General features: G+C 34.1%; 2 protein-coding genes across 2 annotated transcripts; both read right to left on the minus strand.

The window, feature by feature from the left end:
* Window positions 1-2,407: 2,407 nt before the first annotated feature.
* On the minus strand, window positions 2,408-12,006 carry LOC141845110 (derlin-1). The gene is made up of 7 exons (XM_074733156.1): window positions 11,903-12,006; window positions 6,540-6,675; window positions 4,381-4,454; window positions 4,207-4,300; window positions 3,930-4,058; window positions 3,686-3,846; window positions 2,408-2,913 (listed from the first exon to the last, which is right to left on the minus strand). Exons 1-7 carry the CDS (start codon window positions 11,917-11,919, stop codon window positions 2,793-2,795), a joined length of 732 nt encoding a protein of 243 aa, XP_074589257.1. The 5' UTR covers window positions 11,920-12,006; the 3' UTR covers window positions 2,408-2,792.
* A 784-nt stretch (window positions 12,007-12,790) lies between these two features.
* On the minus strand, window positions 12,791-16,797 carry LOC141845251 (OVARIAN TUMOR DOMAIN-containing deubiquitinating enzyme 3-like). The gene is made up of 8 exons (XM_074733317.1): window positions 16,713-16,797; window positions 16,509-16,620; window positions 16,305-16,398; window positions 15,845-15,908; window positions 15,461-15,566; window positions 15,332-15,386; window positions 14,559-14,612; window positions 12,791-13,173 (listed from the first exon to the last, which is right to left on the minus strand). Exons 1-8 carry the CDS (start codon window positions 16,744-16,746, stop codon window positions 13,030-13,032), a joined length of 663 nt encoding a protein of 220 aa, XP_074589418.1. The 5' UTR covers window positions 16,747-16,797; the 3' UTR covers window positions 12,791-13,029.
* Window positions 16,798-18,761: the final 1,964 nt, after the last annotated feature.

Raw genomic sequence — 18,761 nt, forward strand, 5'->3', positions numbered from 1 at the left:
AACCTCTTACAGCAATATTACAACAACTTGCAAATTTCAACAACAAGAGAGAAGAGAAGAGTAAAGTTATAATTTTATCACGAGACTATTCCTCTTGATTGCTTGAAGATGTTGAGAATCAAAACTTTCGAGCTTAAGTTGAGCAGGCTAAAGAAATCCTTTTTAAACATGCTTGAATCGAGATGTTTCTGTATCTTTTTGCCACCATCTTTTTGCCACCATCAATCGATTGACATTGCTCATCAATCGATTGATGATCATTGACTCCGAATTAATGACTGATATTATTTTGAAATTTGAATTCCAATCAATTAGTGGACATCACCAATCGATGGATAATGTCTACTCGAACTAATTAATCTATTTGGCAAGTTTCTGTTTGCTTGACATATTCTTTCAATCGTTGCATCAATCATTTGACAACCCTTAGTAGAACTAGCTAATCGATTCAGACAACTTCTGTTTGCTTGAAATTGTTTATCAATCGATTGACGTAATACATCGCGAACTGACTAATCAATTCGGGTAGCTTCCGTTTGTTCGAAATTATTTATTAATCGATTAGTGCAACACACCAATCGATTGTTAGGGTTATCGTGCAAACCTTAAGTTTGGGGTTTATCTCAACAATTGATTGCTTGTCCAACCAATTGATTGTTGTGGCAAAATCATGATTCAAAGTTTATCTCAACAATCGATTGCTTTGTCTGGCTAATCAATTATTGTGGCAAAGTTGATTCGGGATTTGTCTAAGTAATCAATTATTGAACCCTAATATTTTACCACATCGTCCACTTGATCTAGGTCACCTGCCAACTTAACAATGTCAATTCATCAATCTACTCAAGTAATTCACCTTTTATGCCACATTTATTGAGCTCCTTTGATGTTTTTCTTACGATTTAGATTTCATTTTAGTGGTTGCAATAAGAAAGTCCTCTTTGTTGTAGCAAAAAAATAGGAATCCGTTATTGTAGTAGTCCCACACGGTTAGTTCTATGATCATCTGTAAAAAAGTAAATCAAAAAATTATAATTGATTATTATGAAAGCCTTTTCGTTCTTTTCATGATCATGTAAACTTGTTAACACATATTTTAATAGAGCAACTTAATTCCAGTCGATTGAACTGATGATATGGTCGACACAATTTATTTTGATTAATCTCATCCTTCGTTATTTTCTAGAGGACTGTGAGACAAGTCAACTTGATGTGTCATGTTCTTGTCATGTTAAGATCCATAAGCTTTACCAAACCAACTTAATGATACTTATCCTATAATTATTTGAATACCTCATATCATCCGCTCTAATAGATTTATAAGTCATTAAGTAACATCAACTTGATCGCGCCAAGTCAAGCTCTATCAACTCTATCAATCCAAGTCAATGCTCATCTTTCTATTATCCCTTATATTTGAATCATTGAGCAACACAAGTTGACCTCATCAAGTCATACCCACTTGATTGCCCAAAGAAATAACACACAACTCTTCAACATTTCAATAAAAAATGGAATTTACTACTCCAGTAGCTCTGCACGATAGGCCCTATGACTATTTGTGAGAAGGTAAATTGAAAAACTATAGTTGGCCTCGACCCTTGCCCACTTTAACAAGTCTGTCCCATCGTAACCAATTCAACTATCCTCGAGGGCAATAAAACACAACTCAATCTAGTCAAGTCATAAACTGTATAAATTTCATGTGCATCCTACCAAGTTATTGTAGAACTTCATGCGTATATCAATAATATAGATAAATCTCACTTAAATCATTTGTCAAATATATCAAAACTCTTTATTCAAAACATTGGCACGATTGCTTTAATAAGTTACTAGAGCAAAATGAAAATTAAGCAGATCATAAATTTAACATTAAAATTTAAATATTAAAAAAAATAAATTGTTGTACATATGAAAATCATAAAAATATTGTTATAAACTTATTATTAAATATAGAAAGTAAAGTTAAACCATACATTGGAAGTTCAATAGCAAAATAGTCATGACCAAATTATGATTTTTTTTTCTTGTATATTATTTACATATATTATCATATTCCTAAAATGAATATTCTTTCTTAGCTTTTTGAATTCTCATTCTACCAATAATAATTGCCGAATATAATTTAAAAAAGAAATAATTTGAAGCGAATCGATCAAAACAAATAATTTTAAAATAAGAAAGTTGGAAAAAACTTGAATCTTTTTAATGGTTGAATTTTAAAACTTGATAACGAAATATGAGGGGCAAATACATATTTATTTACCATTATGAAAATTTCAAATATTATATTTATCATCACAATATATCATTGAGACTAATGATATTTAGTTAAAATTACATATCAAAAAGGTACCAATCTAAAATGTATAAATATCATTTCAAAATGTTAAAAACCACTATATCAAAATTAAAGGGGGAATATTTTGCAGCTATTTTAAACAAATAATCTCCAATTTATTCATGTACAAGTTCAAATTTACCTGTATATGATTCAACCACATTCATTTCAAACATTAAAATCATCCAAGTTGAGTAGCTAAAACAGCCAGCCACAGCTGACAGTAGGAAATTGCACCATCCTTGCTAAATCATGTCAGCCATAGTTATCTGGGATAGGCCATATATGATTCTTATCCCAATCAAATGCATTTCAAACAAATGTTCCACCTTTCATTCATTCTTCTACACGCGAACATGCAAAGTCAGAATCAAAGTTGTCACCAAAATATTTGATCAGGTTGATAGAAAGTGCTGCAAAGAGGATAAACAAACACAAGGGGGTGGTTTCATCTGTTAAGCCTGTAGCTCCTCCCTCTGAAGGCCGCGCTACCGGTGGTGTTAGACGCGTTGGGCTGACCGCGAAAATTTGGTTGTACTCCCCAACCCAATGAAGCGACTAATCTATGTCTGTGAATCAGATGGTCAAGGTTCAAACTGTAGCAAAAAATCCGCAAAATTTCTGATTCTTGATCAATCAAAGTTTAATCAGACAGTTAGTTCATGAATAAATGAGTTCAGGGCTTCCAAGTTTTCAGAAAATAAAGAACTAAATGAAAATTAACAAAAATAATTATGTGATGATGCTTCTCAATCAACATGATCGAGCACACTTAAAGAATATCAAATGACCCGTATGATATTCATGAAGGACAACTACCTAACAGAAACAGAATCCCTAAGTCAAGTCCCATCTTGTATCACCAACCTGCTTGGTCAATAGTAATTTATATCAAAACGAGCCAAAATTAACCAATACAAAGATTATATTTACATTTTTGATGGTTTGTACACATATTTAAGTCTATCGGTATCATCTAGGTCAATGTTCGCACTAATTTGATATGAAATCTCATTTATCGAGTTGTTTACAATGGGTAGGAGGGTGCTTTATTTGAGCATTCTCAAAAAAGGGATCCTATATGGAAATTCTTCATTAGCAGACACCTGATCTAGATCTAGACAAGTATCCACTATCCTAGTCACTTAAATGCATACTTTTAGATTTAAACTGGTATCTGCCCCTTAAATGTGTGAAGCTATTATTAAGCATAACCGAATTCCCAAATGTGAATTGAATGAATTGGGTACCTGTGATACCTGATTATCAGGTACCCATTGCCGACTCTAATTTGGCTCGATTAAGATAACTTCTGTAAGATTAGTCAATATAAAAGGATACACCCATAACGGAGTCTTCAGCAAATTTCTTCCAGTAGCAAGTGGATGCAACACTGTTAAGAAGTAATATGCATGACCAGCAATGATTCCCAGGAGGTCCGGAATAAGGGGTGAGCCGAATATGACATCTAACATAAGCATTGCCCATGGTAGATAAAATGCCTGCACATTGGAAGAAACATGATTAAGATTACACTCTGATTTGCTAATTGTATAAAAGAATCTAGCAAAGCAGCATATGATACCTGCAAACTGACAAGGCCGTACATATTGATCTGTGCAGTTCGAAATTCTCGGCTCCAAACATAGAGAAGCATGAAGACCATAGACACCCCTAGAAAGGAAGACCAAAAGAAAGGAATGGCAGACAAAACCTAGAAGAAAGCCACGTGAACTCACTAACTTTTAATGTTTGTTACTGGAAACTAACAGAAAGAATTGAACAGAGACTGTGAATCAAACAATTGTACACAAAAAAGAACCAATATGATTTGAATAAAAACTAGGTAAATAGGCACTGACCAATAGGATAAATGCTCCAAACAACATCATCCATAGAAAATCTGCGGCGCGGTTATCAAATGGACCCCTCTCCAATTGTACACCATATCTTGCTCTACATTTCAAGTTTGACAACAATTGTATGAACTATCACAATACACTTAGGAAACCTCACTCAAATTGAAACAACCATACATCATTAGGAGCCGTATGCCGAAATTCATTGAAAATGGACCGAGGAAGAAAAAGTTGGTAAGAAGCCTCCATATCTGAAAATGAAAAGAGATTGAGAGGTTTCCTATGTAAATGGAACAAGGGAACAACAAGCATGTGAAGTTGTTAAACTAACATGATCACAAACTACAAGTGGAAAGGAATATGTAAGAGTGTTGGACTGATAATTGGTGTTTAGTAACCAATGATATGATCACAGTAATTGACATAGGGAATAACTACAGGTGTTTAGTGACCAATGATATGTCAGCTAACAGGAACAGAAGCATCAGAAAAGAAGCAGTGTTGGTGAAGTCATATGGATGAATCTTTTTGTTGTGGGTCTTGCCAACTATAGCACCAATTTCTTTTTTGAAAAACAAAACTACCCGAGCTAAAGTAAACTTTTTAGAGACAATGTTACACTTAAATTTGAAAGAGAAACGACAATTACTTAATTTCATTGCTGAAAGTAAAGATTTTACAAACATAAAGACATGTGAACTTTTAAAACATCACTTTCAGAAGCATAGCAAAAAGGTTAAGAAAAACTATAGGCATATAACAAACCAACATCAATCGGTGCCATAACTACCATTCTACTCAATGTAAGGATATACCATTGGAAAAACCAAATTCATTTTGCATCATTTGTTTATTATTTTAGGCAGAGTTGTCATTAAACTTTGTTTATTCCAAACACCTTCAGCACTACTTAACTCTGAAATTTATCCGTCGTATTTTTTAATCAATCTTTTCTAATTTTGATCATAGTTTGAAATGCTAACCCGTGCCACCTGAAATGGGCAGTATTTACTATTCTGACACGGAACCGACACTGATACCCTATTGGTGCCACGGCCATGAGGTTGTCACAACCTCACAGCGGCACTGTGACTACAAGACCGTTGCGAACTCGTGGAGGGTGCTATAGCCCTTTGAGGGACACAGAGAGTGCCATGGCCACCGTGGGGTCACAACACTTGCAACTGCTACTGTGATTTTTTTTAAGGTTATTTTTTTTATTTTTTAAATAGGTATTTTTTTATTATAAATAAATTGTTAATTATTATATAACTATTAATTATATATAATAGTTATAAACATAATATTATTAATAATCATTATAAAATATTAAGAATTATTTTAAAATAATTTTAAAAATTTTAATATATATTGAAAATTGAATGTGAATTTAAAATAATCTAAAAATTTTCCAAAATATAATTCTTAAACATTTCAAATAAATTTTGAAAAATTAAAAATTTACAAATACATTCAAAAAATAATTTAAAACCTTCAAATAATTTTATAATTATCTTTGAATCTTTCAAATAATTTTATAATTTTAGATTTAGTTTGAATTTTGAGAATTACTTATTATTTTAAATAATTTTTATAAAAATTTAATAAACATTATTTTATGAGAAGAAGGGAAGTCTTGGCGCAACGGTAAAGTTACTGTCATGTGACTTAAGAGGTCATGGGTTCAAATCTCGGAAATAACCTCTTACAAAGCAAGGTAAAAATGCATACAATCGACCCTTCTCCGAGAACGCGTATTGATGGGAGCTTCATGCACCAGATTGCCCTTTTTATTATCTTATAAGAAAATATTGAAATACGAACTTAACATTTCAAAATATAACATGAATAGCGAGCATATCTAAAAATCAAATATTAATAAACTTATTATACACTTGTATTTAAAAATTTTAAAAAGTACCAAAATTGTATCTGCATGGCACAATAAGGTATCGAAACCATATCGTTCCGGTCCAAAATCGAAACTCCGGCACAAGTCAAAATTTTAAACCATGATTTTGACATTTTTTTTCCTAACCAAATAGCCTATGAGAAGTAATATCTTTTCTCTCTACTAATAACTTCATATATTCCATCTTAACATTCTCCTCTCTACTAAATTATTTAGGTGGTAAAGGAATGATACACACAAAATAATTTAGTGGAGATGAGAATGTTAAGATGGGATATATGAAGTCATTAGTAGAGGTGGTCAAGGAATAATACACAATAAATAATGCACAATAAAATGTTGGTTATATATGGATATATAACCAACAACAACCAAAAACTATAATTGATTGTACCTAGCAAAGGAGCAAAAGGGCAGAATCTACCTGAAACTTAGTAAATACTGGATGATATATCAAGGCAATCCTCCTATAGTCTAATAAACCAAATGTGACTGCTGCAGTAGTCAAAAAGCACAGAGTACCATAAGCCTTGCTCAATGGTGGAAGAGATTTGTAGAATCTGGAAGGAGATGCACTTAGTAAATGATATATCAAATGCATGATAATAAGTTCAAGACTACAACCATTTCAGTTGCTGTGTAATTGTAGTAAGCATTTTGAACTTGAGAATAAATATCTTTGAACTTGTTAACAAGTACAAGGCCATGGACCAACATGCATATATAACAGAAAAACACTCAGAAAATAAGCCTACAGAATACATCATTCCTATTGCAAAAGCATATAGTTCATCAATTGGTGACATATTTATGTATGCTCACAGCTATGTGTCAATAAATAGAACATAATATTTTCATGTTTACATTTTGGATAAATTACAAGGACTCCTTAATAAGGTCTATTACATGTAATCCTTAGTTTCAAAATTGCATAGTGTGAGCAATTAAGTATCGCTCTTTGAGATAAAATAAGAGGAAAATGTTAGATGTTCAAAGAAAACCAATGGAATGGATTCTATAATTAGAGAAGTTGAATAATTAGAGTTGAAAGTATAGGAGGTAGAGGGAAATCAAAGATAACTCTAATTAATTTAATAAAAAGTAATTAACTGTTTTGGATATTTGTCATGTGGTCTTGCAAAGATTTTAATGGAGGGATAAGAGTCAAAAAAAAAAAAAATAGCGTCATCTCCACCTGGTCAACAAAGAAGAAATTGTCTAAATTTTTTTGTTAACATAAATTTGGATTAATACTTTTTTGGATCAATCACAGCTTAAATCCAAGCATTTGCCAAGGCATCAGAGAGTTTAATTAAGTTTGGTTCATGAAAGCCAATCCGCATCAAATCAATTTTTGGTTGACAAAGCAAAAATAAAATAAAATAATGCTCCAGGGGTGCCGCCTTCAATTCTGAAATCTAGAGAGAATGCACTGCAAAGTGCAATTATACCTTAATAAGGGGGTTTGAGTAACTGAACCTTGTACCTTTTATAGTTTAAGTTACAAGTCTGAAGTACCGACGGAACTCTGTGGTCCCAGCTCCAACACTTCCACCTTTTATGATTTTGCCCATTCAATCCATTAGATTTGATTCACCCAGTCGTAGTGTTAACCTGATGAGATTCTTTGTTTTTTGCTTTAAAGAAAGTTGTAGTTAAAGATGAAGAAAAGGACATGGTCAAACATTCAACTCAGTTGTTTGTTAATTTCTTTTTCAAAACAGTAGGATCATCAGTATGCCCTCTCTTTCTTGGATAGGGACTTATGCTAGCATATATTTGCAGCAGCTAACAATCCTTTATCAAGTTCTCTTATTATTGTAGGTCATGTAAAGGAAATAAATGTATAATGTTCTATTCAAACACAATAATAATCAGAAATTAAAAAATAAAAGAGATCCTTTAAATGGTTTGTTATCTGTTCCTGGACCATGAAAAAAATATGAGGACCATGTGACCACAATCTATATTCACCCAACTTCGTTTCCCCCTATTCTCTAAAACAAGATTTCTAAGTCTTGAATCACCTAAGTAATTTCATTACATGCCCTTTTTTATTTCTTGGAAGTTGGAGCATTGGACCATGACCTCAATGTTTCTTAAGAATATTTGGCATAAGGACAATGTTGAGATTTCATTTCAAAAGTCCTGATATTTGCTTTCATATACAATAGAATGGCATGCTTAATTGTGTAGACGGATGATTTTGAATTAAAAATTTTGAAAGGTGCTTTTCTATTGATGAGGTGGTAGCTCTTAGTAAGTAGCACAAAGGATTAGAAATTATGTGATCAATGAAATGCTTTGACCTTGCAAATTTGCATGATACCATCTAGTGCATTTTCAAGTTAAACTTGAAAAAACTTGGAATTTTCTTGCAATTATGAACTATGCAACCTCTAAGTCAATTAGAAATTGAATCTACCCTAGACTCTAGGTCTTATGTGACATTGACAAATAAAGATCTAAATGTGTTCAAATATCTCGAATGGGTACATGAGAAATTACAAGTTTCATGAGATCACTAGTCAGACTGTCGGAGCAAACTATTTTTTTTGATAGAACAAGATAAATGACAACACACAAAATGTTTGAAGCTTATGCTATAAGAATATAAGAGCCCTTAATGATCCACTCTTTTGGGATTAATCCCACACTTGGATGGATTCCAATCCCAAGGATTGATTACAAATTAGTTTACCATCTTAACAAATGCTTCGGACGATGGTTCACTTGCAATTGCACCATAACCTCTATCAAGGTGACCCTCTATCTCCCAAACTCCTCCTAAAGTCCTAATCATGGATCTTCTTACTAAATCCTCCTCGTAGGCTACAAGCTAACCTCGTCCATTTTGAGTCTATAAATCAAAGCAAAGACACTTCAACCAGAACATCAATTACAACTACGAGTGCTTCAGCTACAGAAATCTTCAACACTCGCCACTACAATATTTTCTTTCCTAGTTTGTTTTTGTTGTTTTCTGCTCTATTCTCAAGTTGTTTTTCAATTCAGTTTTAAACATAAGGTCTTAACCTTCTCTATTCTTTATCCCTGTTGTAAAACAGTTTATGTAAAGGATTCTTCACCTCTAGAAGATTTCCAAGAAGAAAAACAATTAGTGGATGCAAAGGGTGACTCACTTTATGGTCCATAGGCCGTGGAGTAGGAGTCCAGGGGACTGTCAAACCACGTAAAATACTTTTTCCTTTATTTATCTGCAATTTTATTTTATTGCAACTATTCATTATATAGGATTACTCAACCTTAATCACATGTATCATTCTTACTATTTTCGCTATACAAGTTTACTCCATTGCATTAATTATATCTTCTTACTTTTCTATTGTACTAGCTACATACTCTCCGATTTTATTTTCGTACTTTGATAACTCGACTCAATTATTTATTGTTCTGCTATTCATCCCCCTTTAATGGCCATACACGATCCCACATCCAGCAGTCCATTATATATGAGTTACAAACTCTCTGAAGCTATCTGTTCCTTCATTTTCACTGCTAACTAATTAGTATCCAAACAATGGAACGTCCTTGTTCTTGTCTTCCCTTCCCTTCCTTTTTTCTTTCCTTTTCTTTTTTTGTTGCCTCGCTAATTAAAATCCAAACAAGGTATTACTTTAAACTAGTTGGAATTGTTGGAAATTGGTTTTTATAACCAATTGATTGAAAAGTTATTCAAGTAATTAGGTAAGTATGATATTCATCGATTTGATCCGATTTGATCTTACAAGGGCATGAGCTCGTACATGAATGCGATCCATGAACACGAATACATAATCGCTAACTCGAGTATGCACGAGTGCTAGTTTGTGTGGACTAATTTGAAGGGACAATAAGATTTACACAAAAATTAATTGGGCTGAGCTAAATTGGGAAATAAAACAACAATGCATGTGCATGGGCCAACCAATGGTTTGGACTGCCTATGATTTGAACAGCCTAATTCAACCCAACATAGGGTTAGATTAACAACCAATAGACTGATTCAGTTTAATGTTTTCATGGCCAAATCACATTTGTCGGATTTGAGTTCAACAGCTTAAAATTGGCTTGATTATTTGGCCAATCAAAGACTGGAATTGAAGTCATGCTTATTGCCTAGGTTGGAGAACAGAACAACTCAACTCAGTGCTGAATAAAGGGAAGAGCTCCTTATTTTTTTATCACTAAATCAAAATTAAAAGAGGTGCATCATGTTGGCTCCACAGCAACAGTGTCTTGACTTTTTGAAAAGACACAAAAGCGACTTTTAATCCTTTCACCCTTTGGTGATGATCCTTCATCTATATAAATGAATCCCATCTCCTTTATCTCAAGTTGTGACCTCTTGAGTTTTTTCTCTTTCTCTCCTCTCTAAAGAGTTCTAAGTCTTTAAAAGTTCGCTAGAACATGAAATTTGAAGTGCTCATATTCTAAACCAAAGCTCGTTGTATCTTGGAGACAATTGTCGATCAATCGTAAGCACCTAGTAGGGTAATATTATCTTAAAGAAAGCAAAGGGTTTCCATACCCTCACCTTGACCTTACTCTCTCTTACCCGAAAGGTTATGTTGACATGCAAAAGACTGATTCAACAAGCGACGGTGTTAAGTCAGTGACCGATAAATTAAGTCAGTGACATCAGTACTAAAAGAGTACATCTATTATCCAAAAGGGTACCTCAACAACCGAAGAGATGTGTCAAGAATCTAAAGGGACTCAATCTATGTCGTCATACCAATGCTTCACCGATTCAAGCTGTCAACTTACCAACAAGATGACAAACCTAAACTTGGTAGTCTGATCTCATTAATCGAGAGAAACACCAACAACAGAAATCTCTAGGATCTGCACTTATCGTTGGATGTGGAAGAGTATAGTTACAAAAAATACAGATTGCTTGTCTCTCATTGTTGCAGCAAAAAGTGGAATCCATTCCACTTGCTCAGTCCATCCCAGTCAGCTGAGTTCCTTCCCGAACTGAGAAATAGAAATGGATGTGAACCTTGAAAGCATTCCCAGTATAGTGGGGGATCCGACTGCGACCGATACGATAGTTGGCTGATTTATGCGGATCCGTCCCAGTTAGTAGGACTTGGGAGCAGTTCCCTTTCCTCGGCACCAGTGTTAGGCTTGACGCTTTGTATGAGAAGGAGTGGTGGCTATTTCGTGTCACTCCAGCAGTCCCACACGGTCGGTCCCATGACCATATATAAGGAGGTAAATTGGAAAGTTGCAGTTAACCATTACGAAGAAGGCATTACCTCGGCTTCATATCGATTCAATCCTTGTCCACTACAGTAAGTCTATCCTCCATGAGAGGTTGTTTGCCTCTCATGCTTCATACCATATGAACACTAATATCAATATATTTTTGGACTAGCCAAAAGCTAAAAGAAAATTATGTACGAGCTTCTTTAAAAAAAAATCAATTTATTCAGATTACTAAGAAAAAAATAAAACGCAATATTTGAGATAACATACCCTACACTATAAGCAAATCCTATTAGAAAAAACGAAGGGGCGGGTCAACTTCGGAATCCTATCAAAGTCTTACAAAAGACAGCAATCAAACAGATCCAACAGCATATGAACCAAAATCAAAGATAAGATTCAGAATGAGAAACTTCAGAAAAACAGACAGCGATCAGAACCTAACTTATAACCAAATTTAATACAAATATGAACCGAAAGCAAAAAATATAAATCCAAACAGCAAAAATTGACGAACGCATCTGTTGTCGGAACAAAAGAAACTAGGGCTTATGCCAAAGTTATTGTTCATACTCAGCGGGAGAAGACATCCTGGGTTTCGCAAGACGATCTCGATCTCAATCTCGATTCCACGCACACCAGCTAAGGACGGAAGAACCAGAGAGAGCCTTCTAGTGATTGACGTGGCAAATCAACGAAGACCGGCGGATTGCCGACTGAAAAGGCCTCGAGCAATCGACGTGGCAAAACAATTTCGACCGTCCGATCGTTCGATCGAACGGCAAGGACCATGTTATGTTTACAAAAGGCCCGAGCAATTGACGTGGCAAAATGATTTCGACCGTCCGATCGCTCGATCGAACGGCAAATGAAAAGGCTTTAGGTTTACTAGGAAAAGACACGACCATTTTAAGTAGAAGAAAACACTTTTATAATAAAAAAATTATTTATTATTTTATAAATTTTAAATGAATGAGTTATCGATTTTTATAAATTTCATTATCTTTTACATCGACAATTGAAAAAAAAAAATGATAATCCCAGTCAACCCTAGGGTGATCGATCCGGTTTCATGGAAGTTTCTCACCGACCATCAGGGTAAATCAGGAAATACACGCAGCGGCCAACCCAGACGCCCAGCATCCTTTGATTGTGTTCCCCATTTGGAGGAAAATTCCTACAAATACGCCGTACCTGGGGATCGAATCGCAAGTGTCTGGGTGACAACCTGAATGTCCTACCGCGACACCATTGCCCCGGGGACAACGATTATAGATTCATCATGCACAGTGAAATTAAACTCAATCTTATTTATTTTACAAAATATTACTGTATATCAGCATATATCTTGCAATTAGAATACACTGTATGATATGTTAAGCTTCATCAAGTGAATAAAGTGCGCAGATTTGATGATTAATGATATTTTTTTATAACACAATGAGTATTTGGTGGCAAAAACATAACGTATTTCACAAACATGAACATAACAAATACATTATTCGCTTACAATCTTCTATGATCGTTCTCCAAATTCATGGCAGAAAACTAGAAGAAATTTGGTGATGTTTAACAACCCAAAAATACATTCAAATGATTTCTCAGCCATTAATACTTTATTAGATGTTCATCACATCAAAGCACTTTGTAAATTTTCTAGCAGCAGCGAAGAAAGAAATAACTTGGGCAACTCTGAACTATCAAACCAGTAAATCATAATGATTCCCACCACTGTATAATAATCTAACGGGTTCGCTCTGCTTTCCTTTCCTCGATATCTTGCTAAATTCAGATCCGTATTCAGCTATAGGAATAAATCCGCCGCCCCTTCTTCCATGTGTATGCTGCAGTAGATCAACAATATTCTTCAATTAAAACTATAGCTTTCTTAACATACTAGGATATTTTGGACCGAAATAGGTGCAAAATCAAAGAAGCAACCGAATGAAGAACAACATGTATTAGACAATATCTTAATCCCAAACAATGAAATAATTTACTTTTTCATTTTCACAGAGATTTATGGCAATCAAGTAAAGAAATATCACACAAAAGTACTAAATAAATTGACAATGTTGATTTCCTCAGAACTAAGTTGTTCATAGTGCATTGAATGGCTGGAACTAACAGGCATAGGCTTCGGGCATCGTTGGTTGGCCAAACGACAAACAAGGTATCAATTTGTTAAGTGTGAAACCTGTGTAGGTTATTTAAACTAGATTTTGGCTATATAGAGCTTGTTACATATTAGAAGTTTACAGAGGACAAGATTTCTAAATCTCAACCAAGGTTTCAAAATGCAGTTTCATCATTAAACCAAAGGTTTTGTCTTGGTGTCAACCTATGCCAATACATGGTGCTAATAGGCATGGGTAGGCCTTGCTGATTGGTTTATTGGTGGAGGGGGGCGGGAGAGGAAGAGGAAGAACCAAAAGCAGAAGAAATCTACCATTCAGTTCGCAATTCTTTTAGTCAGTCAACCCAGTGTTCTTAATTCTAATGTTTCCATCAAATTTGGTCTTCCAAGTCAACAGTTAGAAAATTGAGATCTCGCCTTAGGTTGCTTTCCAACATGGTTCCGTTAGTGCCATGTTTTGGTGTTGCTTCAGTGTTGATTCCTAAGCTGAATGATTTAGACTATAACTGAGTTTTAAAACACTATCCCATTTAAGCATACTTTGAATTAGAAAAGTATCCATCCATTATTATTTCAATACCAATGTCGAAATGGTGCTTCATCAATGACAAATGAACATAGTAGGAGCTAAGTACATTGACACATGTAATGGTAGGCTATTCTTCAATCAGCACGTGTTGCACATATAACATAAAACCATAAGGCATAAAACAAATTCTTGAGGAAAACTAGCTCCTAAACAAGTTTTCCCAATGGCATTCAGGGTCAGTAATTCTGTAGTATATAGTTCCCACAGAACATCATCCATATACAGCACAACGGCAAGGTCATCAGCTGACATTCAAACACTGAAACAAAAAGGAAGAAACCAAGGAATATGGTCTAAGAAGAAGATGCAGTAACTAATGAATTATCTAATGCCACCACCTTGAAATAGTTCAATGATTCAGAAATTAAAATGCATCAGAAATTTTACGTTGTACAAGTGCATATATCTACTAATGTGGACATAACCAACATTAAGAGCACATTTACAATTTCTGAATTGACTGTGGTTCTAGAACCAATAACTTTAACAAATCAGAAACTTACTTCATGCTCAGGTATATAAACAATGATGGGTTGCTGGTACAGTTTGGACAATGCCTGAAGACAAACTTAATATTAGATGAAATTTCAACATTTAAATGGTTTTATATATATATATATATAAATTATATATATGTGTACACATTGTAAGTCAACAGAGAGACCAGAGGAGAAGAAAGAAACAGTACGCTAAGGGTATGAGTTGGAAGGAGCAATATTGTTTATCAATGTATATCACAAGGCAAGTTTTGTACCCATTCAAACAAGATTAGTTAGCATCAATATGTTTTGAAACATTTCAACGTGCTTATAAAGTTTGATATTGTTCTTAATATGGTGGCCCTTCTACTTTTAATTCTCTCATACATGTTGATTTAAGTTTTTAGTCCGATTGAGCCTTCTTTCTCCAAAAACATTGAATTTTTAACAAAATGCCCAAGAATAGAAAAGTTTCCAAACTCTACCACAGTTACAGTGGTGAACATTTTCAACCTAAAATTCACAAGTCAAGCAGAAGACCCAGAGTGAGATTGGAAACCTAAATCGAGGAGCCAAATTGAGAAGACAAAATGCAAAGACTAACTTGAGAATAAAGTCAGGCTTTAGTTAGTAGAATGGGATTTCCCACAAGATCACAAACAGGTATATGTCAAAATGAACACAATGAAGTTAGAAATTTGGAAATAGAACTTCCTTCCCTTGTATATGTATGTAGCCTTGAATGTTTATCTATATCATGGTAAGAATAATGACATAAGGGTATTCAGTAAATTTACCAACAACTCTGACTCTCCTCCCCAAAAATCAGATCGTCCAATACGTTGGCAGTATCTGAAAATGACAGTGCTCAAAACAAATTAGGAAGTTGTTAATAAGGATAATAGCAAATGCACACATAGACTCACTGTTTCAATGATTCATCCACAGTGATCGCTATAACTGTTTCCACATACTTGTGTCGTTCAGTTTCACTGTCACATATTATCTTTTTGACTGCCATACGTAACTCATCTAGATAATTTGAGATATTAAGTTATACAAGATGACAAGCTAGGATTTTGAGTAGAAAACAGAACCAAAAGCATGCAAGTAAAGGAAGAGTTGAACTGAAGAGCAGCTCACAAGGATATAATAAAAATGCAAACAAACAAAACAAATTTTGAAGCATCAGTAGCCATTACATCCCGAACATTGAGAATATATTAAACATTCTTAGCTATAATAGAGCTGTCCAACTTCCATTAAATAGATATTATAAATCCCGTCCCGCAAGAAAAATAACACACTACCTGCATCCTCCTCCTCTTGTCTTGAGCTAAGTGCCAATCCTTTATAATTTGCCATTCCCTTTGCCTAAAAGAATAAGTTGATGACTGATGAATCATTTCCATAGTGCGACAAACAAAAAATTTAGCTAGCAAACATTCAGCTGTGCTTCAATCTGGGATTAAATTTTAAGCATTAGAGATAGATTTCGACATGAAAAATGGGGAATCCAAAAAAGTCTAGTCAATGCACAATCCAAGTGTTTGCTTTCTTGATAAAGAATAACATGAAGCAACATACTTCTACAGCATTCAGTGCAGCATCAGTTTTTTAATCCGGCCTCTCCTAAGAGATGACATTTATCGTGGAACTATTATCTCAAAATATCATAAATTAAACGCAAACGATGAATCTGAAGATAATTAACATAAAAGAAATATGAAGAACAAATTTCAAGGTTAATCAACAAAGAATAAATTGTACCAGGGCACGGAACATGCACCGACCGTCGCCTGTGATTTTGTGAACTGCGTAGCGCTCTACTTTCTTTCTTCTCGCCGGCAAGACATCCCCTTCCCTTAAATCCAAAATAAAAAAGAAAAGAAAAGAAAAGTAATCGATTAAACAAAAGGAATGCCCATTAGTGAATTCCGGATAAAAAAGACTTTGGAACGAATATAAAAGTACAAGGGGGGACCGATCCTAGCAAAAAATCGGACGCTGGAAGCAGGCATGGGAACCGGCGTCGGGAGGAGCTCGAAATGAGCGGTTCCATTTCTCAGCTGCTCAAGGAGAACTTCTGCAAACTCATATGAACGATTCTTTTGGACCCAGAAAACCTACTGAACGATAGAAGCGAAGAAGAAGGTCGAGATACAGTTCGAGAGGTACCATTCGAAGGAAGCCTTCCGCCTTTCACTGCCATAGAATGAGAAGGAATCGGAAGAAGGATTCTGCGGCGACGAGGTAGCGGAGCGGGGAAGACGGCGACCGTGTCCAATCTGATCAACTTATAGGGGTAAAAATTTAAAAAACACCCCTAATTATTATAATATCCTATTATATATATTTTTATTAAAAGTACGAGTTGTTGTAGCGAAAGTAGTTGCTTTAAAATAAATTATTTTTTAAGTCAACTTACTAGACAAATTTTATATTTTTTATCAAAAAATTATTTTTATCAACTTATTTAATATTATTTAAATTTGATCGACATAAATTTAAAAAAATAAAATCACTATAAAATTAAAATCCATTAAATATTGTAGCAGCTCGTTGTCGTTACTTTGAATGCTAAAGAAAGTGATTTTCAACTACTACTAAATTACTACTATAATAATTTTAAATATATTTAAATGATTTTATTAAAGTTCAGATAATTTTAATTAAGTTTATATAAAAATATTTTTACCAAATTAAATTGATTTTTTAAATATAGTATATTTGTTACTGTAATTTTCTAGATATTTCACCATAGTAATAGAAATCTTTCTCATAATAAAGAGCGAGATGTCGAAGTCTTCTCTTTATTTTTCTCATAATGTGACGATTCCTATGAAAAATAATAAACATCAAAAAGTACATCAAGAGTTTTCCAAAAAATCACTATGATGTCTAATTCAATTATGATATTTTGATAATAAAGAAAAATAATACGAGAAAGTTGAGTTAATTCGAGAATTCCTTTTACGTGGAGTATATATTTGGTCTTTTATAAATGTGAGGTACTTGCGGAATACAGCATGTCAAACTGTTTGAGAAATCGAGAAGTCGGCAACTCAATTGGTCAAGTCGGTTCGGTAGGTCAAATTGTTTAAGAAGTTGAGAGATCTAGGAGTCACTTTTAATTGAAAATTTTTTATGGAAATGTGAATCTATATTGAAAAGACTCTCTTGATAGATTAATCTTAATTGACAAGACAGAAAATTAATATTTATAAGAAAGATTCTGACAGTTCATAATATTTTTATGAAGTTCATAATATTTTTATATGAAAATGAAGTCTTAATGACCCCTCGAGAGGCGAGAGTGGACCTTAGATCCATTCAAAATTGACTCAAAGATTATAAATATACACCATATAAGTACAAAGGACAAGTATTGATTAAAAATTGTCAAATCAAATTTATTAAAATCAAATAAACTTATAAAAAATGACCAAAGTCAGTCGATTGATTTCTATTATTAAAATCGAATAAACTTATAAAAAATGACCAAACTCAGTCGATTGATTTTTATTATTAAAAGTGAATAAATTGACGGTTTGATAAATTTAATTTAATCGATTTTTAAATTAAAGTCTTAAAAAAGGAGCGGGTCAACTTCGGAATCCTATCAAAGTCTTACAAAAAGGCAGCTATCAAACAGATCCAACAGCATATGAACCAAAATCAAAGATAACAATTTCGACCGTCCGATCGTTCAATCGAACGGCAAGGACCATGTTATGTTTACAAAAGGCCCGAGCAATCGACATGGCAAAATGATTTCCACCGTCCGATAGGCTTTTGGTTTACTAGGAAAAGAGAGGGAAGCTAATGAAATAAAGGAACAAGGAATTGAAAATCGGGGAGTTTGGTTTGGTCATTTTTTATTTTTATTTTTTTTATTTTCTAAAAATTATTGTTTACTTTGTATTTTCCAATTTCATTCTCTAGAAAATTAGAAGACATTCTCTAGGAAAATAGAAAATAATAAAATATTATTTTATGTGGAAAATAAAAACTACAGGAAAATATAAAAATGCGGCGTTTTCCTCCTTCTCTATCGTCGCCTCCACCTCCTTCTCCGCGATCATCTCCAGCGCCGCCCGCACGACGACGAGCTCCTCGCCAGCCACCGACTCCTTTTGCACTTCCTCGATCGACGCTCCGCCCTCCTCCTCAATCGGCCATGACCCGACTCCTAAGGTTCCGATGGCGAGAAAACCCTCGAAGATC

This window comes from Curcuma longa, chromosome 14, assembly GCF_044706935.1.
Source record: "Curcuma longa cultivar G26 ecotype Majalengka, Jawa Barat chromosome 14, ITB_CL_G26_1.1, whole genome shotgun sequence".
NCBI classification, from domain to species: domain Eukaryota; kingdom Viridiplantae; phylum Streptophyta; class Magnoliopsida; order Zingiberales; family Zingiberaceae; genus Curcuma; species Curcuma longa.

Bases quoted from the DNA above. Each gene is read 5' to 3' on its own strand.
- LOC141845110 (XM_074733156.1), bottom strand. The intron at 3,847-3,929 runs GTATCATATGCT...TCCAATGTGCAG, and splicing joins ACGGCCTTGTCAGTTTGCAG to GCATTTTATCTACCATGGGC. The intron at 2,914-3,685 runs GTATCCTTTTAT...TCTGATTCACAG, and splicing joins CTGAAGACTCCGTTATGGGT to ACATAGATTAGTCGCTTCAT.
- LOC141845251 (XM_074733317.1), bottom strand. From the start codon at position 16,746: ATGGCAGTGAAAGGCGGAAGGCTTCCTTCGAATG. The intron at 16,399-16,508 runs GTACTTTTATAT...TTTGGATTTAAG, and splicing joins GCTAGGATCGGTCCCCCCTT to GGAAGGGGATGTCTTGCCGG. The intron at 14,613-15,331 runs GTAAATTTACTG...GTTTGTCTTCAG, and splicing joins GAGGAGAGTCAGAGTTGTTG to GCATTGTCCAAACTGTACCA.